At 36.1% G+C, this 24,454-nt stretch overlaps 1 protein-coding gene across 3 annotated transcripts in view; it reads right to left on the bottom strand.

The window, feature by feature from the left end:
* KLHDC10 (kelch domain containing 10) overlaps positions 1-24,454 on the bottom strand; it is a 59,135-nt gene that overhangs the window by 19,800 nt on the left and 14,881 nt on the right. Inside the window, exon 2 of one of the 3 annotated variants that reach the window (XM_067747002.1) lies at positions 10,908-10,994. The exons of the other annotated variants lie outside the window; for them this stretch is intronic. Within the exon in view, the coding sequence (XP_067603103.1) occupies positions 10,908-10,994 (87 nt within the window). The remainder of the gene's footprint in view (positions 1-10,907; positions 10,995-24,454) is intronic. 3 annotated transcript variants of the gene reach the window in all.

Raw genomic sequence — 24,454 nt, 5'->3', positions numbered from 1 at the left:
TGATGAGGTTGCGCCAATGTTAATACTGTTACAAATAATTTTGTAACAAAGCTTTCTTTATGTAGATTTATATGCAAATGTCTAAAAATTTCTGGAAACATAATTTCTGGGGTCAAAGGAATATACACTTAAAATTGACACAGATAGGGGACTTCCCCGGTGGCGCAGTGGTTAAGAATCTGCCTGCCAATGCAGGGGACACGGGTTCGATCCCAGGTCCAGGAAGATCCCACATGCCGTGGAGCAACTAAGCCCGTGCGCCACAACAACTAAGCCTGCGCTCTAGGGCCCACGTGCTGCAACTACTGAGCCCGCGCACCTAGAGCTCGTGCTCCACAACAAGAGAAGCCACCGCAATGAGAAACCTGTGTACCACAAGGAAGAGTAGCCCCCGCTCACCGCAACTAGAGAAAGCTCACGCACAGCAATGAAGACCCAACGCAGCCCCCTCCAAAAATTGTTACAGATATAATATTGTTATAGAGCCATATTGCTTTCCAAAAAGACTGCAACAATTTATACCCCCAGCAATAGTGTATGGTAGTGCCTATTCCTTTATGCCCTCTTCAACCTTTTTAGTTTGTGCCAATCTGATGGGTGTCAGGTTACTTTGTATTTCCCTGATTTTTACTAGTTCACATGTTTATTGGCCCATTTGTATTTCTTCTTTGGGGAATTGCCTGATCATATCCCCTGTCCACTTTCCTATCTATTGTGTTGCCTTCTCACAGATTTGTAGAAATTATTTATTTATTCTATTTCTTTCTTCCAGCCTGCTATTGGGCTTTTAATTTTGTTTATGGTACCCTTTACTACATGGAAGTTTTTGTGTAATTGAATCTCTCAATCTTTTCTTTTAAGGCTCCTTTGCAACAACAACAAAAGGCTCATTTGCTTTACATCTCATTTAGCTCTGCATCATTATAAAATTACTATTCTTATTTATTTCTAACAATTTTTTAGTTTTGATTTTTAATATTCAGAACCTGAATACACTCAGAACATATTTTTGTGTATTTTATGAGGTAGTAGGGCTCTAATATTTCCTGCAAAATGGATAGGCTATTGTCCCTAAACCCCTTATGGAAAGTCATCCCTTCTACACCGAAATGAAATGCCATCTTTATTGTGTACTAAATTGACATGTTCTAGAGTAGAATTAATAAAATCCCAATATCCAGGTCTAATCACCTTGGACACAAAATCTATTGTTCTTTAAGAAGGCACACAATTAAGACACATCACACAATCTTAAATGCGAAAGCTTGCAAATAAAGTAGCATATAACATTTTTGCTTAATAAGCCTATCACAAGATGTAGCCACCTCTAGATGTGCTATCAAACATTTGTGATAAAGCCATTGTAAAAAAAAAATTAAAACCTTTATTGCTAAAAGTATTAACTAGTTATATATATCATACAGCCTAAATGATAAATTCAGTTTAACTTAACTGGTCCCTTCTTTCCAAATATAAAGCCCAGCATTACCTCTATCTGAGAAGACAGGTCTTCTATTGTACACCTGGAAGCCTGGACAGGAAAGCCGGGGAAGACTGGGCCAGCTGGTTCCTATCCCTGACTGGTACGTAGACCGTTTTACTACTCCCAGAGTCCAAGCTGCTCAGGCAAAGGCCATCCATCCACAGCAGCACACAATATTCTTGGTTATGTAAGCATCTCCTGCCACAGAGACTCCATACACTGTATGAGATTCATATATAAAGATCTGGCTTCTTAGGGCAGAGTCATCTTAAGTCTAAGTTGGCAGCAGTAAAAGAAACTTGCTTTGACAGACTTTGGTGTTACCATGAGTTAGTTTCAAGTGCTGAGCAAAGCATACTGGAGACAGCTGTCACTACATATCAGCCTGGGCTTCTGGGCTCTGTTCAGTCCCACTGTTTATTTATTGATTCCTGTACCATTACTACACCGTTTTAATTACGAAAGCTCTGAAGTATCTATCAACATCTAGTAGGACAAATTCCCCTTTGTTACTCTTTTACAAAAACTTCTTAGCTATTTTCCCCTATTTACTCTTGCATTAGGTTTTAGAATCAGTTTGTTAAAATCTGTAAGAGGCCCCTTGGGCAGACACCATCTTATCCAGGTGATCAAAGTTAACATCACCAGTAAAATCAACATCACGTGCAGTGAAATGAACACAGCATTACTTCCGTAGTATTCCAGCCAAAAATGTATAAGTTGAACGTAAACATGAAAAAACACAAGACAAACCCAAACTAAAAGAAATTCTACAATATGACTAAGTCCCTACTGTTCAAAAATATTAAGGCTAAAGATACATGAGAACTGAATGCAACACATGATTCTGGGACTTTATTTTACTATAAAGGACATTATTGGAATAATTGGCAAAATCTGAAATGAGGTCTGTAAATCTGATGATAATGTTAATTTAATCCATTATTTATAGTGTTAATAGTGTTAATTTCCCAATTTTGGTACTTGCTCTGCAGTTACATAAGAGAATATCTGTTTTCCAGGAACAAACACCAAAATATTTAGGGGTAAAGGAGCATAGTGTCTGCAGCTTAATCTCAAGTGGTTCAAACAGAAAAACAATATGTATATGCATATGTATTACAGATAGCGAGGGGAGAAAGGGAAGAGGACAGGAGAGAGAGAGGGAGCAGGATAAAGCAAATGTGATCAAATGTTAACATCTGGGGGACCTGGGTGAATACAGGACAATTTTTTTACCATTCTTGTAACTTCTCTGTAAGTCTGAAATTATGTCAGACTAAAATTTAAAACTAAATTTTAAGCACGTCCCTTGAGGATTTTACTTGAGATGACCCATGAAGAAATATAGTCTCTAGCCATTTATCCTCATCTTTTTGATATCATCAGTATAGTTTCATTGTTTTCTTCTTGTTTTTTATTTCTAAGTACCTCATAATTTTCTATATAATTGTGAATAGATATCTCTTTTATTTTTTAATTTCTTGTTGTTAATATACAGGAAAGTAATTTATCTTTGCAAGTTTAAATTTTATCCAGCCAATTTTCTAAACTCTAATATTAGTTATCATTAGTTAATTATCTTGAATTTTACATCAGACAATCATATCATCCTGTTATTAAAGACAACTTTCAGTTATTTCTTTCCAATATATGTACCTTTTAATTTTTTCTTCATTGTATTGGCTGAAACCTCCAGAACAAGGTTGAATAGTGGAGATGATAATGGGCATTTTTGTCTTGTTTTTTACATTTTTAATGACGATACTGGTAATGTTTCACTATTATACATGATATTTGCTATTGGTTTCTTGTAGATAGTCTATCAGTAAAATAAAATTTCTTTCATTTCTGGATGCAAATTTTTTTCTTAACCAGGAATGGTTTAAAATAAAGTCTTTATTAAAATATATGTATAGAAAAGTACATATATCATAAGAGTATAGCTTGATGCATTTTAATAAAATGAACACACTGAGTATCAAATTTTATTAAATGCTTTTGATAACGGAAAAATCAAACTGTTTCTTTTAACCTTTTAAAGTACTAAATACATTCCACAGATAAACCCAATTTGATCTTTATTTTTATTTAGATTTATCCCTGCCATCATATATATATATATATTTTTAACCATTCTTTCTTATGATTTCATTTTCCCACTTTTCTAATTTTACTGAAATAATCAACTTTCTTTTTTCCTTTCCTTTTTCCCTAGGGAGATCTACATAGTATTACCCCTAATATTTTTTAAAAACCCATAAATTGGTATTTCTCTAACAACAGAGTAAACCACGTCTGGAAAGAACTTTGGCTATTAACAGTGGTTACTTCTGGATAAGGGAATAAGGTGAGGAGTAAAGATGTGAAATGGGACCTTGCTTTTTTAATTTAACCTCTTTCATTGTGAAATACAACACATGTATAGGAACATAATTATAAATGTATAGTTTAACAAATTATCAGAAAAGTAACATGTTGTCATCATCCAGGTCAAAACATAGAATACTGCCAGCACACAGATGCCCTCTTACCTGCCCCTTTTGATCACAACCCTCTCCAACCCACCTCCTTCACTTCCAGAGGAAACCTATTTCCTCATTTTTATGGCAATCATAAAACCTGCTTTCTTTTAATAGCTTTATTATACCTAAGTATGCATCCCTAAACAATATTGTTTATTTGGGCCTAGTTTTGAAGTGTATTTGTATAGAATGGTATAGTATGTTTCCTTTATGGGATCTTTCATTCAAAATCATGTTTCTGAGATTCATCCACATTGCTGGGGTTAGAGGTAGTCTGTTCATTTCCATTGCCAAATAGTATTTCTTTGTATGAATATATACCACAATTTATCCAGTCTATGTTGCGTGAATGGACATTTGGGTTGTTTAGATTGGTGGCTCTTAATGCTGCTATAAACATTTTTGTACATGTTTTCAGGTGTACAGGGGCCCATATTTGTTGGCTATAAATGTAGAAATGGAATTTCTGAGTCATAATGTATGGAAATCTTTATCTTTACCAGATAAAGGCCAAACTGGTTACAAAATATTTAGTATTAGTATCATCATTCTTTTTAGTTTAGCAATTCCTGTGAGTTTGTAGACCTAGCTCACTGTGGTTTTAACATGCATCTATCTCATTACTAGTGAGGTTGAGCACATTCTCACGCTTGTTGGCCAACTGGATTGATCCTTTTGGGAAGTGGCTGCTCAAGCCTTTTATACATTCTTGTACTGAGATGTCTTTTTCTTATTGATTTATACAAATTTGTTATATATGCTTGAGATAAGGACATTCATTTTTCACCCTATATATTTCCATATTATTTGAATTTTAATAAGCATATATTACACCTAGAAATTCTAAAATGAAAAATTATAAGATCTTTAGCAGAGTTTTACTTTCTTCCTATCCCCAGTTTGTTTAAATCATCTAAAATGTTAGTTACAGAATGTTATATATATATATACATACACATACATACACATATACTAGATTTACATTATTCTTCTATATATTTAGAAAACTTTTCTTATCAATTATACCAGGCTTCACAGTCCCTGTATTTAGACACAACTCTTAAGTTTTTCTGCTTTTTTTATACACTACTGCTTCTTATGCCCAAACCTTCCTCTTTCTTGGATTTGTTTTTCATTTTACTGGGAACACCTCTTCAAGTAATTTTCTCAAAAAGGGTGTGTTCATAAACTTTCAGAGTTCTTATTTATTTTGACCTCCATTTAGACATTTAAATATTAGTGAGGCTGGGTACAGTTCTGTGTTCAAAATAATCTTCCCTCAGAACACTGAAGGCACTTATCTTCTAGCAAACTATGTTGCAGGTGAGAAATCTCAGTCTTGAGTCTTTCTATGTAGCCTGTTTTCTATCTCTGGAATCATAAGTAGTTCAGTAATGTACAGATAGATGCTTTTTGCTTTTATATTTTTCTAGCTTGTTCCTTGGTGGGCCCTTTATACTTGAAAACTCGAGAGTCTTTCTTCAGCATAGGGAAATATTCTTTATTTCTTTATTTTCTCTTTTCCACTGTCTTTCCTTATGTAACATTATAAAATGGATACTGGATCACTTAGATCTATCCTCAAAGTATAATTTTCCTCATGTACTTTCTCTTTTTGTCCTCTTGCTTTACGGTCTGTAAATTTCCTCTACTTTATTTTTGTAAAAATTGGTCTTAAGCCTGTGTATTATTTAATCCTCCAACTGCATCTTTATTTCAGCAAGTTTCAATATGGAACTAATTCCTTAACCATTCCTTTTTTTTGCATGGCAGTTGTCTTTTTATTTGTGGACCCAATTCTCTCTTGACTCTGAGGAAACCTGCTGTGATCAGAACAAGTTTAGTTTCCCTAAAATGTCTGGTAAGCCTTGATCACTGATTCATATTAATAAGTGAAGGACTACATTGATTAGTATTCTAAGAGATAATGAATTTCCTCCACAGTTGTATTACTCTGTCTCCAAACCTCCAAATGGGAGATGTGTTTGATTATGGGTGTCTTCAGGTAAGTGGTACATTCACAGACAGGTTTCTCTTTAGAAGTGGAGAAAAAGCAGTTTTTCTAAAATAAGGAAGGCTGCATTTTGCTAGCATGGTCGTTTAATGTACATCAGTCCTTGGTGGAGTTTGCTTTCTTCTCCTCCCCCTATTCCACCCTCCTCATCCAATCTATTGTGGAGGTCCATTACCTAAAGCTCTGCTTTGTGCGCACACTCTTTCCAATCCCAGTCCATGAAAGCACTGCCTGTTCAACCCTCCCCTAAACAAATCCCCTACTTTGCTTGAAGAACTGTTCTTAGAGCTTTATCTTAGAACTAATGCCATTGCCAGGGAGGGAGGGAGAGAAGTAGGAGAAATAACAGTTCTGAAGGCAGTCCCTTAATTACTTGCCCTGCTGTTCCATCTTACCCCTACCTGCTCCCTCCTCCTACACTTGCTGATTCTAGGCTTGAGTTTCAGGAAAGGAGCTCTTTAGGAAATTATCTGATTTCCAGCGTGCAGCAGGAGTACCTATTTGGGGTTGCATTTTATTCTGTTCTGGTTTCTCAATCACTAGAATTCCAACTGCTTTCTGTTACCCTGAAATTCCTCAAATTTGCTGGTATTATAACAATAGCAAGAATGACAGCAGCTAACATTAAGTCAACGTTGGCTAAACAGACTGTCAGTATAAATATTTGTTATCCTGGTCTTTAGCTAGTTGACAAGCTAGAGTTAAGGCAATTAATTTGGCTTGTTACGCTGACTTTGTTTCTGATAAATAAATGTTTTCAATTATGGAAAAAAAAAACATTGGCTAAATGTAAAAACTCTTCTTAGTGCTTTGCACATATTACCTCTCTTGATACAACAAACTTAGGAGGTTGATACTATTATCATCATCCTAATTTTACAGATGAGGAAACTGAGGCAAAAAAAAAAAAGAATAAGCAACTTGTCTAAAGTCACACAGTTGGTAAATGGCAGAGCCTGGATTCAGACATAGGTAATCTGGCTTCAAAGCCTCCCTTTTCTGTTTTTCAATATAGTTATGATTCATTCTTTTTTGTAGGTCTGCTTTGTCATTTTCAGTAATAAGTGAGAAGTATGGGAGGGTAAATGGGTGTAATCGGTCTATCATTTTGTAATGAAAACACACTGTTTTCACTACACTGATACTGTTTTCACACCACTTATAATGGGTAGCAACATCTTTTAGAGAATATGCAGGATCTAGTGAAGGAATCTAGCGACAGAAAATGAGCCCTATGAAACTGTTTAATCAGAATCAAAAGAGATAATGTGTAGTAGGAGTCCCAAAACGAAAGGCTTGAAAAAGTGGCAATATCAAAAGTATAGATAAGTTGTTTTAAAAATCTAAGGAAACACTAAGTAGCATTTTCGTATTCTCAGCAACTTATTAGTTTACTGTCACCACCACCAGAGAGAAGTTGAGAATGTACTAAAATTTTAGTCCCATCCTATTCCCTGACAGCAGCCTTACAAATAATTCAGTTCAACTCAAATACATATGATATACCTACTACATGCACTGAGCTACAAACTGGAGATAAAGAAATGAAAGGCACTGTCCCACTGTCCCTGCCCTTACAGAGCTTACAGTCTATGGCAGGCAGGAACAAGTAAACAAATGACTATAATTCAGTGTGGTAAGTGTTATGATACAGGCAGATACACAGAGGGTGCAATCAAAACAAAGAGACAAGCCTTCCAAGGAGGTTTCTCTAGAAATAACTCATAGACTGAGTGTTCAAGGATATGCTATTATTGGCTTGGGGAGATTAAACTGAATTTATCATCTTTTCTCTCAATCTGCTCTTCCATCCATCTATATAATACCTGGTAAAGAGAAAATGGTCCACACAGAAAGCTGGAAGCTTTCTTGACTTTTCCCTCCTCCTCTTGAATTGGTCATCAAGTCTCATCTAATTCCACTTCCTTATATTTCAAATCAATTAGCTACTCTCTATTCCTACTAAATATAACTACCTTAGTTGCAGCCTCTTATCATTTCTCACCTTGATAACTCTAATAACCCTAACTGGTCTTCCAATTAAATCTCTTCATTAATTAAATAAACTGATCCTGAAAACTCCCCTTGGGTGGTGCTCCACTTGATATGGGCCCTCTCCAGCTTCTTCTTTCGACACTCTTTCCCACTCTGCCAAACTTCCTACAGTTCTCTGAAAGACCGTGCTCTGTTTTGCCTAACTGCCTTTATTTAAGCTGTTTGGTCCTTGTTTTGGTCCTTGTTTGAGATGTTCCAACCTTCCCCTGTTAACACATACTCAGACTACTCAATACATCTCTTCTGAGAAGTCATCCTGATGGCTACTTATCTTCCCCTGTCCTTCCCACATGCTGAGTCAGGTACCTCTTCTGTGTGCTCCCATATCACACTAACTCGTCAGGACACTTATCACAAAGAATTACACTCAAATTATTCTGTAATTGTTTCTTTACTTGATTCTCTATAATCTAGATGATTGAACTAGCACAAAGCCTGTTACACAGGAGGCAATCAAAAAATACTGAAAGAATGAAAGCATGAACAAACGAACGAACAAGGTTAGTTAAGTCTGTGAAATCTGATGAGATAACCAAAGGAGATAATGGAGAGGACAGAACGTTGGAGCAATACCCATCTCTAGTGAGTAGGAAGAAAGAAGCCAGTAAAGGAAACAGAATGAACAATCAAAGAGGCAGGAAGAAAACATCTCAGATTGTACAGCAAAGTATAACCCAAAAGAAGAGAAAACGTTAAGAAGGTACAGGTGGTCAACAGATCAAACACTACAAACAGGTCAAAGAAGGTGAGGACTAAGACAAGGCCACTGATTTAGAAGCGGTCACTGGTGATCTTGCTGTTGCTAATGCTGAGTTTACTCCCGCCTCACTCTTCTCAGCACTGTCAGAGACCATCTTCCTCAGAAATTTTTTGAGGCAATTTAGGGCTTACGAAAATAACCAAAGATATGAAACTTACCTGTGCTAATCTCTTTTTTCCATGATTAAAATATTGAAAAACAGAGAATATAAAGAAAATAAAATCCCACCATCCAGATATAATGTTATTTCACTATTTCCTTTGTTTTTTATATTTGTATAAAACTGATATTATATTGAATTTTACATCCTAATTAAACAATTTCTTAATTATACTTAAATTTAGTCAGCCCCCAAGTTAGCCTTCTCATTGTAAATCAAAAACTTAGTATTCTAATTTTTAAATAGAAAAAAGAAAAATTTTATCAAATTAGATGTACTGCTTGGCTACGTGTGCACAATGGTTTTTTTGGTCACATAACACTAAAATTACCTATTAGTTTCTATCAATAAAATTATTTATGCTAAAAGGTAGCATAGCAGGAATTCCATGGTGGTCCAGTGGTTAGTACTTGGTCTCTTCACTTCCATGGCCCGGGTTCAACCCCTGGTCAGGGAACTAAGATCCCACAAGCCACACGGCGCGGTCAAATGATAAAATAAAACAAAATAAAAGGTAGCATAGCACCCTAAGTATGTTATCTTGACCCATTTAGGCTAGATTTTTTTTTTTTCATGATCTGGACCTTGGCCACTAAAAATAGGTTAGGCACTAGATATAGAAACATCTTTAGCTGCTGCAGGTCTTTTTTCTAGTCTTTTTGTTTTTTTTTTAAATAATCTCTTCAGTCAAAATTAGATACACTGGGGGCCTTCCCTGGTGGCGCAGTGGTTGAGAGTCCGCCTGCCGATGCAGGGGACATGGGTTCGTGCCCCGGTCCGGGAGGATCCTACATGCCGTGGAGCGGCTGGGCCCGTGAGCCATGGCCCCTGAGCCTGCGCATCCGGAGCCTGTGCTCCGCAACGGGAGAGGCCACAACAGTGAGAGGCCCGCGTACCACAAAAAAAAAAAAAAAAAAAAAAAAAATTAGATACACTGGCTTATAAATAATAAGGTCTAAACTATAACAATAAAAACGCTTGTCTGACAATTTATTATATATAGAAAAACAGTATGAACCAGAGTTTTCAACCCTCTTCTGAGATTTTCTTTTTTCAGTAGGGAGTATGTTTTACTAGAAGAAGTAAAAATAGAAAGAATGAAACATTTCTAAAAGTAAGAATTACTAGGTCAAAGGATGTGAACATTTTCAAGGCTTTTGATACATATTGCCAAATTAAATCCAGAAAGGCTGTGTCAAATTTACACTTCCTTCAATATATGAGCTTCATTTCCCCATACCCTTGCAACACTGAGTATTCTTATTTTTAGTCTTGCCAATCTAATAGGTAAAAATGATAACCTTATTATTTTAATTATGTTTATAACAATAGTGAAAATAAACATTTGTTCATATTTATTGAGCTTTCTTTTTTACAAATTGATTATTCATGTTCTTTTACCTATTTTTCTAGTGGGTATTTGCTTTTAAACTATTGATTTATAAAAGCTCTTTATATATTCATGAAATTAACCATTTGTTACAAATATTTCCCCCTTTTATCTTTTTATTTATGGTTTCTGACATAAGAGGTTTTTAGTTTTATAGTCACATAAATTTTATTTCTTTCTTAAAATCATATTTAGAAAATTATTTCCCATACCCCATATTTTATAAATTATTCAAAGTTCTTTTTAATATGTTTACAGTGGAATAATACTGACATCAATGAGATGATTTATTTCTACGACCTAATACACATTAAGTGATTCTAACTTCCTAAAACTTATAATTACAATTCCAACAGTGGTCACTATGAAACACAGGTTTAAAATTAAATTCTAGATTTTCTTTCATCCAATTTTAGCTGTTTAGACAATTTTTTAAAACCAGAGTTTTGAGTTTAGAAAATTCATTCAAAGTTCCCTTTAACCCATACGAAGCACAGTTCTCTTGCTAGTTATCACCCACCTCTCAAAAACCTGTTAGGGATCCTTATGATGGGACAGGACTGAATGAAGCGCCTCCTAACTGGGTCCCATCGTATTTTCTTCTTACCTGTTACCACAATTATCAGCAATAAGTCAGACACATACAACACATGGCAAATAATACATAGTAACTGTAGTTATAAAGACAGAAAAACAGGAAACAAAACAATACTTGAATACAGAAAGAAGTGATGTAAAGTAGCATTTAACCCTGTTTCGGAAGTCAAAACAAAATTTAATTAATACATAAGCAGTGATGAAGGTTTTCAACTCATCCCCAAAAGAATAAGAACAATTGTGTGCACCATTTTTCAGAATTCTGGTTCAACAGACATGCATTCAATAATCACCAATGCCATCTTGTGGCAAAAATTCACCAGGAGCTTTATAAACAGATTAGAAACGATGACATTTTTACAAGTCAGTGAATGTTAAAAAGAGAGCTCTGACTAAAATTATTTTGGCATAACGTAGGCTCCTGTTCTCTTCCAGGGTTGGTATTCTTTTATCAGTTATATGGTTAAGAGGATAAAGCAATGGGCACCATTCTTTAAATATGAAATAAGCTGATCTTGCTATAATTAAAATTGTGTGGTAGCAACCAAATAAAACAAACATTTAATATCGTGACACTTCCACTGTGGGGGGAGAAAAAAAAGGAAATTCCTCTGCCTTCACAGGAAGCAAATTAACTGCACATTAACCCCAATTAAAACTTGTTTTCTTATAACATAGAAGAAAAGTGCAAAGCATGGTAGAAGTGTTAAATGGAATAATTTTGTCTCTTCCCAAAGGTTTGATAGCTCCCAAAGACAGCTCTTACAAGCAATAAAAACAATTAACACTGGTATAGAATTTAAAGTTTAAAACAGCTTCTACAAGTGTTATCTCATTTGATCCTCACAACAACCCTGTATGGATTCAATAGTCATTTCATTAAGCACCTGCTATGCCTTGAGCCCTGCTAGGCTCCACGGTAGCCAAAGGAGGCTATGACTCCTAGCCTCAAGAACTCATGTGAGGAAGGCAGATGCCTAAACTAATAATTACATTACAGTGAAGTAATTGCTATAACAGGGGCTATAAAAACACTTTGAGGAAGATATTATCATCTTAATTTTACAAGTAAGGAAGCTAAAAAAAAATTAAGTGACTTAATGCCAAAGCCAGGAGTCAAGCCTGGGCAGTTTGACTCTAACACCTGCCTTCTTTCTACTATACCACACTTAACCTGTCTCAAATTCCTTGGAAAGCATATAGTTTTTGGTTTTGGCAATTGGAAATATCTGAGATGTTCATCAGCAAGGTCTGGTCTGTTTACTAGAGCACTTGTACATAGAGATACATAAATTCAGTGTAATGAAATAGCATTACCTGCACATGTATACTTAATATTGTGGTGGAGACAGACTCGTGAGCAAGGGAAAGAATTATTTTGCAAAAGAGTTGCAAACAGGTTTATCTATTAATCCTCCAAGTCTTTTAAATCAGTAGTTCCCAAATGCTGGTCTACAGACCACTGGTGGGCTAAGGTGAAGATTCACCAGTCCAACACAAAATGAGAAAAATATGGACAAGGCAATGAGTTTTTAAAAATGCTAAAATGTTCCATTTAAAAGTCTGTCCTTTTTTCAGAAATTAGAAACTTTTTATTAAATATTCTTTTATTTTAAGAGATGAAGAAGATAGAAAATGGTACTTGATTTTGTTTTTTAATATTCTTTCTCGGAAAAATAAAAAACTTGCAAGCCTATATGTATCCCCAAAATATACATATATTTAAATTTATAGGTTTATGACATCCAAAGACTGGAGAAGCACAGCTTTAAATCAATACAATATTTGTTGATCACTCATAAGTCCAACATTGTCAATCACACTATCAAAGGATACATAAGATGTATAAGAAACTTCCCTTGCCCTCAAGAAGTTTATATTCTAATTAGGGAGACAAGACAAACACATAAAACAATTAGATAGCAATACAAGACAGAATATAACAAGTGATTAGCTTAAAATTTGACATTTTTATGTATCAAAAGCATTAAAATGTACATACCCTTTGACCCAGCTATTCCACTTCTAGGAATTTATTCCTAAAGAAATAATCATAGATGCATGGAAAGATGTATGGACAAAGATACACACTACGATATTATTTATAATGGTAAAAAATTAGAAACACTTTCAGTGTCCAATGATAGGGAGATGGTTAAGTATGCTAAATAAACATATTTAAATATATTCATATTCTATGTACTACTAAAAAAAGTACATACAAGAATATTTACTAACATGAGAAAACATTCACAATATATTGCAAATGAAAGGTGCAAGGTACAAAATAGTAGCAGTGCATGATACCATATCAACAAAGAAAAAAGTATATATTCATGAAAAATACAGGCAGGATATACATCAAATTTTAATTGTGGTTATCTTTGGGCAGTTATTATGAGTGATTTTGGTTTTTTCTCCTTAGTGCTGGTGTTTATTTTCCAAGCTTTCTCATTGAGTAGGCATTACTTTTGGACTGGAAAAAAAAAACAATACCATATTACTTTAATTTTTTTTTGAAGCTATGATAAGAAAATACTATAAAGAAACATACCAAAGTATTAACAGTGGTTATGATTCAGGTTGAGGATTATCACCCCTTTTATATTATCCAAAAATTCTAAGACATATTGTTTTATAATGGAAAAATATAAAACAAATTTAGATAACAGTGAGGGAGTAATACTGAAAATTATTGAACCAAAGTTGTAATCAAAAATCCTTTTTGATGTTTTCTCAGAGCTCTGTCAGACATCTTTGGCCTGCTTTTCTCTCAGCAACCAACGTAAGTCTGTCACAGGCACAGGCTAATGTTGACTCTACAGAGGTTATTCACCCAAAGTAGGCACTAAGTTCAGAATCCATATTTTCTTCCTTCAGCCAAAGAGCAGAAAACAAGAGAAACCAGCAACATAGCATACATATGCCTCTCCAATTTCATGTAAATATATTCCTGAAAACTATATTTGTTCTTGAAGCTTTAATTTTTATATATTTGAATGCCAATGTTCATTTGTGATTGCTTATACTCTTCAAAACAAAAACCATAATTTTTTCAATCATTTCATCAATATTTTATTTTTTGCTAGCTTTTCAATTTTTCCTTTTTATTTCACTATAAATATGACATAGTCATTGACAGTCAAGATGGTAGGCTGAGCACACTGCAAGCAAGCTCCCCTCTCCCCAAAGCCCCACAAGTAACACAAAAGCCATTTAAAAAAAAAAAACACCTAGGGCTTCCCTGGTGGCGCAGTGGTTGAGAGTCCGCCTGCCGATGCAGGGGACGCGGGTTCGTGCCCCGGTTCAGGAAGATCCTACATGCCGCGGAGCGGCTGGTCCCGTGAGCCATGGCCGCTGAGCCTGCACGTCCAGAGCCTGTGCTCCGCAACGGGACAGGCCACAACAGTGAGAGGCCCGTGTACCGCAAAAAAAAAAAACCCAAAAAAACCCCCAAAAAAACTATAATCAAAAGAAAGCAAGAAATGGTCTTAGTCAATCACTGAAAGATGTAAGGCTGACAGAATCAGCTTAAAGAAGGAAACCACAGTGCTATACACCCAGAGTAGAGGGCTACTGCAAGTGATCTGAACAGCCCTCAGAGTAAACTAAGCCCAGAGGTGGAAGACAGCAGAAAGAACTGAAATAATTTATAGAATTTACAGCATAACTGGTTAGGGAGTGGCATGGAAGTTACAAAGCAGGTCAACCTCTCCCACCATTTACCATTTTGGTTCAAGCATTATAGAATAGAGGTACATAATTTGCTCCTAGATGGGAACAGTGGCATCAAACAAGAAAGGTGTCACTCCCCAGGTAGGAACAATGAGTATAAACCCTTGGATCAGAAAGACAGGACAGAGCCCTGGGTGGATATTAAATCCCAGGAAAAAGAGGGGACAGACACTAAAGAAGTCTGGCAATTGGTACGCTCTATCTCATTGCACATTCCATCTCTACCCACAGTCAGTGGAGACCTGCTGCAATAAACATATGTAACATTCACAGGAAGGCTAACAAGGGCTCTCAAATAAAGGTGAATGAGCACAAAACCAAGACCCAAACATGAAAAAGTTATTAATGTGACAAGCAGAACTCGTACCCAAAGAAAGAGAGTTGACAAATTAAATAGAATAAAACCTTAGACTAGGTACAATTACTGCCCTGAGATATGCAAGATGATAATACATTTATTTTAAAAGAAATAAATTGGAACTCTTAGAAGTTAAATTTTGATCATTTAAATAAAAAAACTAATTAAGGACTGAAAAAAATAAAGAACAAATTAAATTAGTAATCTAAAAAATGGAGCCAAGAAATGCACCAGAATATGGTATAGAAGGAAGAAGAGGTGGGAAGCATTTTAAGAAGTTAAGATATAAAAGGGGATTGAGCAACTACTATCAAAATGCCACCTGCCTTTTTTGTAGAAACGGACAAGCTAATCTGAAACTTCATACAGAAACACAAGGAAACCAGAAAACCAAAACAATCTTGAAAAAGAACTAAATTGGAAGACTCACATTTCCTGGTGTCAAAACTTACTAAAAAGATATAGTATTCAAAACTGTAGTCCTGACATAAGGATAGACATGTATATTAATGGGACAGAAATTGAAGGGTCTACAAGTAAACCCATGTATCTATGGTCAATTGATTTTTTTTAACATCTTTATTGGAGTATAATTGCTTTACAATGGTGTGTTAGCTTCTGCTTTAAAACAAAGTGAATCAGCTATACATATACATATACCCCATAGAATAGACTTATGGTCAATTGATTTTTGACAAGGGTGACAAGATTACTCAACGGGGAAAGCATAGTCTTCAACAGATGGCCCTGGGACAACTAGATATACTTTAAAACCTAGAGTTCTGTATCTACTCAAACTCTCAGTCAATTGTGGGAGTGAAATTAAGAATTTTTTTTTTTGGCTGTGCTACATGGCTTGCAGGATCTTAGTTCCTCGACCAGGGATCAAATCTGTGCCCCCTGCAGTGGACGTGCACAGTCCTAATCAGTGGACGGCCAGGGAATTCCCAAGACATTTTTGAATGTACAAGGACACAAAATTTTTGCTTCCCTCAGAGTTCTAGTGAACGAATTACTCAAAGATATACACCTGGAATTTAAAAAAATAATCCAAGAATAATAATCAAGGTATAAGAAAAGAGTAAGCAGAGAAATCAGTAAAGTAAGTTTAAATAAGTGCTGACTGGAAAACAAAACAAAACACAAAAGCTTACTAACATTCAAAACCGTAATCTCAGTGATACCGACAGGAGTAATTATGAGGGTAAGAACAAGGGCTGGAGAAGGGAAACCAGGTGAATGGTAAAGTCCTTGTCTTGTTCAGAAGAAAGATCCAGAAAGTGATTAATACAGATACTGATAGAAAATATAAATTTAAGTATTATGTAAAAAATTTAAGATGGCTTCACTCCAAACATTTAAAGAAGACACAAATTCTTTCAGAGAATAGAGAAACTCATTTATGAAACTAGTAGAACCCTGATAGCAAAGTCTGATAAAGACATTAAAGATCATTACAGGTCAACATCCTTTATAAACACAGGCACAGAAATTCTAAACAAAATATTATCAAATCAAAGTTACATAAAAAGAATAATACATCATGGCCAAGTGAAATTTGTTCCAAAATTGTGAGGCTGTTATAACGTTCAAAAATCAGTATAATTCACCACAAAAACAGAATAAAGAGAAAAACTATTCAATCATCTCAATAAATGCAGAAAAAGCATTTGATAAAATTCAACACCAAGCCAACTGGGGGAAAAAAGAAATTTATGCTTACACAAAACCTTGTACGTAAATGTTCATAGAGGGACTTCCCTGGTGGCGCAGTGGTTAAGAATCCGCCTGCCAATGCAGGGGACACAGGTTCGAGCCCTGGTCCAGGAAGATCCCACATGCCGCAGAGCACCTAAGCCCGTGCGCCACAACTACTGAGCCCACATGCATACAGCCCATGCTCCACAACAAGAGAAGCCACAGCAATGAGAAGCCTACGCACCGCAACAAAGAGTAGCCCCCGCTCACCGCAACTAGAGAAAGACCACGTGCAGCAACGAAGACACAACACACCCAAAAATAAATTAATTTTTTTAAAAAGATAAATAAATAAATAAATGTTCATAGAAAGTTCATTCATAATAGCCAAAACCTGGCAACAACCTTCCAATGAATCAGAATGGGTAAATGAACTGTGGTTCATCCATACCATGGCAGACTACTCAGTTACCAATGAACTAACAATTGATGGGGGCAATAACTTGAATGGCTCTCAAGGGAATTATGCTGAATAAAGAAGGCCAATGTCAAAAGGTTACATGATTCCACTTATATAACATTATTGAAATCACAAAATTATAGAGACGGAGAACAGATTAGTGGTTCCCAGGGGCTTGCCAGGGGGAGGTGGCTATGCCTAAACAAGGGCACATGAGGGGCCCTTGTAAATGGGTCTGTTCCATATCTTGTCTAGGTGGCCATGCAAATCTATACATGTGATAAAATTACACAGAACTCAATACAAACACATGCACAGACACACACACAAATTAATGCACGTAAAACTAATGAAATCTGAGTAAAGTAAGTTGATGGTATCAATGTCAATTTCCTGATTGTGTTACTGTGCAGTAGTAACAAGATATCATCTGGGAAACTGGATGAAGGGTGTATGAATCTCTCTGTATTATTTCTTACAATTGCATTATAAATCTACAATACCTCAAAGTAAAAAGTATGAAAAATTAAATAAATAAAAACCAAAATGCAGAGGAAAAAAACCTGACTATGTTGATATGGGGCAGATTGCATTCAAAATGATATATCTGAAACAATTATGAATATTTTAACAATTAGAACTATTGATAGAGAACATGATCTAAGAATTCTGGTTTAGGTGATATGGTCCTACTGCATTATACAATTCAGTATCTATAAAGAATTTCAAAAGAGAAGCAAATTAACACTGTATTCAGAATCACTGCACAGTTGTACAGACTGCTTACTGCACGAGAGCTCCATGCCAAGTGGCTAAATTGGGACTAAAATCCAGCCTGCACTTTGCTGCCCAATGTACTCACAGAACTATGTCTACATGCACCATGGCACACTTTGCGCTGGCAGTGACCAACTTGTTAAGTGAATGACTTTCTTTTAAACATAAGAGAAATAACATTTATTGAGTATCTATTCCTAGCACTTATATACACTCATTTTTAAATTTCTGCCTTTGCCTTTCAAAATAAGATCTGAACCCATATCTGAGTTCTTCTGTGCTGCTCGGGTATAGAGTATTCCTCAGGAGGCTTCGGTTCTGTCTCAAATCCTTTTTGAAACAAAGTGGTGTATAAATTAATACAAACCAAAATATGAATTACAGTACAATATTGTACTGTTATGGCTTAATTAGTCATGGCATTATATATATGTATGTTTATGTGTGTGAAAACAGCTGCATTCCTTAATAAAAATACTGTTCCAAGAACTCATTTAAATCCTCACCACAACTCTTAGATAAAATTATGATCCCCAATTTACAGATGAGAAAACTAAGACATAGAGAGATTAAGTAATTTGACCAAGGTCACTTCGCTAAGTAAGCAAGTAAAAACTCTGGGATTCAAACCCATGCAGTTTGGTTCCAAATCACTCTTAACCACTCACAATAATGCTCATAGTCACAATTCAATTTGGCACCTGAAAAAGTATGTCTGACAGAGGCACTTGATAAATACTTATTAAATGAATGAATGAATGAATACTATGGCAGTAATTCTCAACCAAAGGTACACTCTCCCAACTCCCTAAAGAAGTTGCTCTCCTCTCCCAGGATTCTGGTATTATTCTCCATTATACAGTCATTCCTTGGTATCCACTGGGGATTGGTTCCAGGACCCCCGAGGATACCAAAATCCTAGGATGCTCAAGTCCCTTCTTCTATAACATAGCTAAGTGTTTCCACACAACCTACTTGCACATTCTCCAGTATACTTTAAATCCTCTCTAGATTACTTATAATACCTAATACAATGTAAATGCTATGTAAGTAGTTGTAAATACAATGTAAATGATCTGTAAATAGCTGCTGGAGTGCAGCAAATTCAATTTTTGCTATTTGGAACTTTTATTTTCCCCAAATATTTTTGATCCGAGGTTGGCTGAATCCATGAATACGGAACCCGCGGATACAAAGAGCCAACGGTATCATTATACTGCCACTTAATTAAGAATAAAAACCTGGGACTTCCCTGGTGGCACAGTGGATAGGACTCCACGCTCCCAATGCAGGGGCCCCGGGTTCGATCCCTGGTCAGGGAACTAGATCCCACATGCATGCCACAACTAAGAGTTTGCATGCTACAACTAAGGAGCCTGTGTGCTACGACTAAGGAGCTGGCAAGCCGCAGCTAAGGAGCTGACAAGCCTCAACTAAGGAGCCCGTAAGCCACAACTAAGACCTGGTGCAACCAAATAAATATTTTTTAAAAAAGGAATAAAAACCATAGTAAGTCAAAGCCTATCACAGACTTCTTTCCTCCTATAAAAATGAAGTAATCACAGCACACTGAGAGACATCTTCAAACCTTAAGATATTCTTTGTCATTTTGGTTTATATCATTAGTTATTAAAGTATGACTTTACTGAAAAAACAGCCTTGTAGGGTGAGTAGTTTTGTCTTTGGGGGAGGGAGAGAGCACAGGAGGAGTTGTATCAGGCTCAAACTGTTCCAAAAGGCAGATGTGATACTGAAACCACTGTTCATAAATGACTGAATTCTAAGTTATACTATCCTTCCTTAGAAATAGTAAAAACGAAAGAGGCTAAAAATTTTACAGATTAAAAATTAATCAAAAAGTATTATAATTCATAAACCTATGTTAGATTAAAATATTAAATCGGGACTAACAAACAAAAATTCTAGGAATACTCCTGACTTAAAATAGCGCCATCACATTCCTAATGTTTATGAATGGCTGCCAAGACTTTGAAATAAAGTTTTAAATAAAAACCCCACCCTTTGGGACCAGTTTCATCTTTTGATAGGAAGAATTAACTATAAGCAAACCACAAACTATATGTATACTAGATGGTCTCTAAAGCTCTAAAAATTCTACAATTTTCAGTGGAATCAAAAATGCTCTAAGAATCTTAGAACTTACCCAGTGCAATGGTTCCTGAGATGCTGACTAGACGGCTCGTTGCAAGCTTATTAAAAAATATAAAAACAAAAACAAAAAAAGCAGATTACCAGGTCCATCCCAGGTCTGGTATATTAACTTTGGTAGGGAATCGGGTTCTATTGAGACTAATAAGAATTATTGGCTCTCTTCCCAGAAAAATGCACATATATGCTCACAATTTTACATACGATATAATCCTCTGAAGACTATTCACAGACTTGTGAATTGAGGGACTCCAAGTTAAAAAATTAAAAGAATTTAACCCAGAATGTTACAATTGTTTTCAAAGGGTAGTTAAATGGAAGAAGGAATAAACATATTCCATATTCTAGCAGAAGACACAACTGGGAGAAACTCATAAAGTTGCAGCTGAATTTAAGGCAACAATTAGAGCCAACAAATAATCTGACAGCTCTCTCCACAAATAGGCAGCCCATTAATTTAAGAGGTCAAAATAAGTAGACCTCTTTAAAATAGAGGTTAAAAAGATTAGAGGTATTGTGGAAAGGATTCCCACACTGGGTAGAAGATAAGGCAAGATGACTTCCAATGTCTTTTTCAATTTTATGATTCTAAGGAATTTTAGAAGAGGGGAAAAGGGAAAAATAAAAAGTCAATCTTAAAACTTTTTTTTTTACTCCTTATAGGTTGTTTTCCACATTTAAGATTAAAAGAAAAAGTCTGCATTTGCGCTCTATGTTACCTGTGTCGATGTGCCTGTCTTCTTTATTTTTTAACTGAAGTATAGTTGATTCACAATGTTGTGTTAATGTGTGCCTGTCTTGAAATGTAAACCACAGCCAAAGGATCTGTTTTTCTTAATTCAATATTGCCTCCTTCCTTTTTATCTCAAGCAGAACTTCATTAACAAGCAAACAAAAAAAGCCTATAGAATATATCCTACAACCCTAGAAAATAACCCAATCAGTTTCTTTACTAACAACTATGTATTTGAATCTTAATTATACTGAAATAAAAATTTATAGTAATAATTCACTCAAAGAGCCAGACTACATTATTTGATCTTTTCTTGTTCCTGGATTTCTTGTACTCTATAACTTGAGTTTCCAGAGAATAACCCCTCTCCCCAAAAACATCCCTGAGAGACAGAGAAAAAAAAAAGACTATATACTGGGTGAGTATAGATGTAGGAGATTAAATATGAAAAATAGATTTTTAAATCAATACATTTTGGCAAAGCCTACTGATCTAAAATTTTGCAACCTCCCTCCTTTAAGGAGCACCAAAGATGGGTAGCTCTTTAGAGGTACAGAGTCCACGCTCTTTCTACAAGTGAAACTGAGAAACTAGAGAGAAGGAAATCCACAAATTCTAATAGTTAAATGAACGTATTCAGAAATGTCATTTATTACTTTTACTATGCATTCTGTTCCTTGATTAAGACTAGAAAAGTGATCCGTTTTGAAAGTGAAGACACAGCTGTTCTATATGAACTCACTTTCCCTTCTCTCAGGTAGCCATTTTCTGTTGGCAATTGCAGTGTCTTCCTAAAAAAATACCTAGACTTGACCAAAGGCAATGAGAACTTGTGTTGGACTAAATCTGGCAAAAAGCAACAAAACATTCACTAAATAACAAAATTTTAATACCAGATATTTTTAAGAACTGTTTTTAAAAGTCCAATATTTAGAAACAAGCTATCCTGAGAAACTGATAATAATCCTGTTATGTAAAAAGCAGAGGAGCCAATAAGAACATCTTAAATGCAAAACTAAAAGATGCCAGATATGAATACAGCCAAAGTACACATGATTTCTAGTAAGACATTTGCATGAAGCATTATATTCAGAAATAACAGCTATTCTTTTTTTTTTTTTTTTTGTGGTACACGGGCCTCTCACTGTTGTGGCCTCTCCCGTTGCGGAGCACAGGCTCCAGACGCACAGGCTCAGCAGCCATGGCTCAAGGGCCTAGCTGCTCCGCGGCATGTGGGATCTTCCCAGACCAGGGCACAAACCCATGTCCCCTGTATTGGCAGGCGGACTCTCAACCACTGCGCCACCAGGGAAGCCCCTGGAAATAACAACTATTCTTTACTCAGAAACAAAAATTTCAAAAGATAACATTTCACAAGAACATTTACATTGAAGCATTTTTTCTATAAGTGCACAGATCAGTTTTGGACTTAAAATCATAATTGAAAAGATTTTGATGTAGCTTTAAGAAGTTATTTCTCTCCCTGAATGGTTTTCTCAGTGTTTTCTTTTTATATGCACGTTATTAAAGCTAAATACATTACCTCTTTCTAAGGTACACAGTTCACATTATAAAATTCATATTCCTGCATCAAGTTTGTGTGTTTGTGTGTGTTTTAAGGAATTTATTTTATGTGACACCCAGATATTTGCGGTTGGCTTTGGTTTGATCAATTACACATCTGATTCAAATTAACTGAGTTGACACTTTGCTGATGAAACCATATAGCAAGAACTACTGTGGGTAAAAAGGGAAACAACTTTTTCAAAAAGTACCTTTCAACTCCAATGACTATCTACCTCATTTTTTTTTTGGCTTAATTACTTCTAATTTCACTATCTAGTCTTATAGACAAACTCAATGATCACACTTTAGATAAAGCTTGGAGCAAGTTCACTGACAGTATAGCATATATAAAAAGGAAGAGTATTAGATCGAGCTGAATTCTAAATGCAACAGGAAGCCACTAAGGATTCTGATCTTGGAAGCAATAATAGTTATGTTTTGGGGAGATTAATCCTGTTTCCGTATATAGAATGAAATAGGAAGACTGAGAATGACAAAAACATTACAGGTTTCCCCTGTTATTCTAAAGTAGAGTGTTCCTAATGAAACATTTCCTAAGTCGAAATGGTGTAATGCACAGAAGCAATTACCTTAATTACCTTTGTGCTAACCGATGCACAAAATAAACCCTGAAAAAGCACAGATGCTCGCAAACACAGTGCAAAGCTATACGGCTCGATGCTGAGATGATGAGTACAGTTCCCAGGGAAGGAGCTTGGCAAGGCCACTCATGCTGCTTGGGGTGCACCCTGCCTCTATAACAGCTAGCTGCAAAACAAATGCTGAACCAAGTTTTGCTTTTCACCTTTTTTTTATAAAAGTGAAAACCCTCTTCAGATTTCTTTCAGTTAGTGAAAACAGATACTCTCTTAAAAATGAAGTGGCGTGGGCTTCCCTGGTGGTGCAGTGGTTGAGAGTCCACCTGCCGATGCAGGGGACGTGGGTTCGTGCCCCGGTCCGGGAAGATCCCACATGCGGCGGAGCGGCTGGGCCTGTGAGCCATGGCCACTGAGCCTGTGCTCCGCAACGGGAGAGGCCACAACAGTGAGAAGCCCGCGTACCAACAAAAAAAAAAAGAAAGAAAGAAATGAAGTGGCATAAAGCAAACTTTGTAAAAGCAGGGGATACCTGTATTAATATAGTCCTATTTGAGGCACTGAAGGCCTGAACTACAGCAGAACTGGGAAAGACAGGCAACAGAGACGAGGATGGCACAGAGGTTAAAAGCATGGACTTTGGAACCATCCTGCTGTATCCAAATCCTGTATCCAAATCCTGGCTCTGTCCCTTGCTAGCTATATGGCCTTGGACAATGTCTTATCCTCTGGGTCTCAGCTTCTTTCTCCATGAAAAGGGGACGATAACATTACCTACTCCTCATTAGGTTATGAATAAATGTTTATAAAAGTGCTTAGCTAAGAATATTATTTGGGGATAAAGCACAAGGACTTAAAGACTAGCTGGATGGGAAAGCTGAGTAACATAAAGAGATAAACTATAAGTGTGAGTTTTTTAATTCTGTAACTTAAAGAAAATTTTAAAAACACAGATACTATGGGCTTCCCCAGTGGCGCAATGGTTCAGAGTCCGCCTGCCAATGCAGGGGACACGGGTTCATGCCCCGGTCCGGGAAGATCCCACATGCTGCAGAGCGGCTAGGCCCGTGAGCGATGGCCACTGAGCCTGCGCGTCTGGAGCCTGTGCTCCGCAACGGGAGAGGCCACAACAGTGAGAAGCCCACGTACGGCAAAAAAAAAAAAACAAAAAAACCAGAAAACACAGATACTAAAGGGTAAGTTGGCAATATTTATCACTATGCATTGCACAATGCTTTTAAAGAGTAAAAGACCAGAGACAATTTAAATATCTATCAATTGTGTGGCTGGCACCTTGCTGTACACCTGAAACTAACACATCATTGTGAATCAACTATACACCAATAAATTTTTTTTTTTTAATTTGTGTGGCTGGTAA

This window comes from Pseudorca crassidens, chromosome 8 (assembly GCF_039906515.1).
Source record: "Pseudorca crassidens isolate mPseCra1 chromosome 8, mPseCra1.hap1, whole genome shotgun sequence".
Lineage (NCBI taxonomy): Eukaryota > Metazoa > Chordata > Mammalia > Artiodactyla > Delphinidae > Pseudorca > Pseudorca crassidens.
Note: the sequence above shows the minus strand (reverse complement) of the source record. Positions and strands in the feature narration are given on the sequence as shown.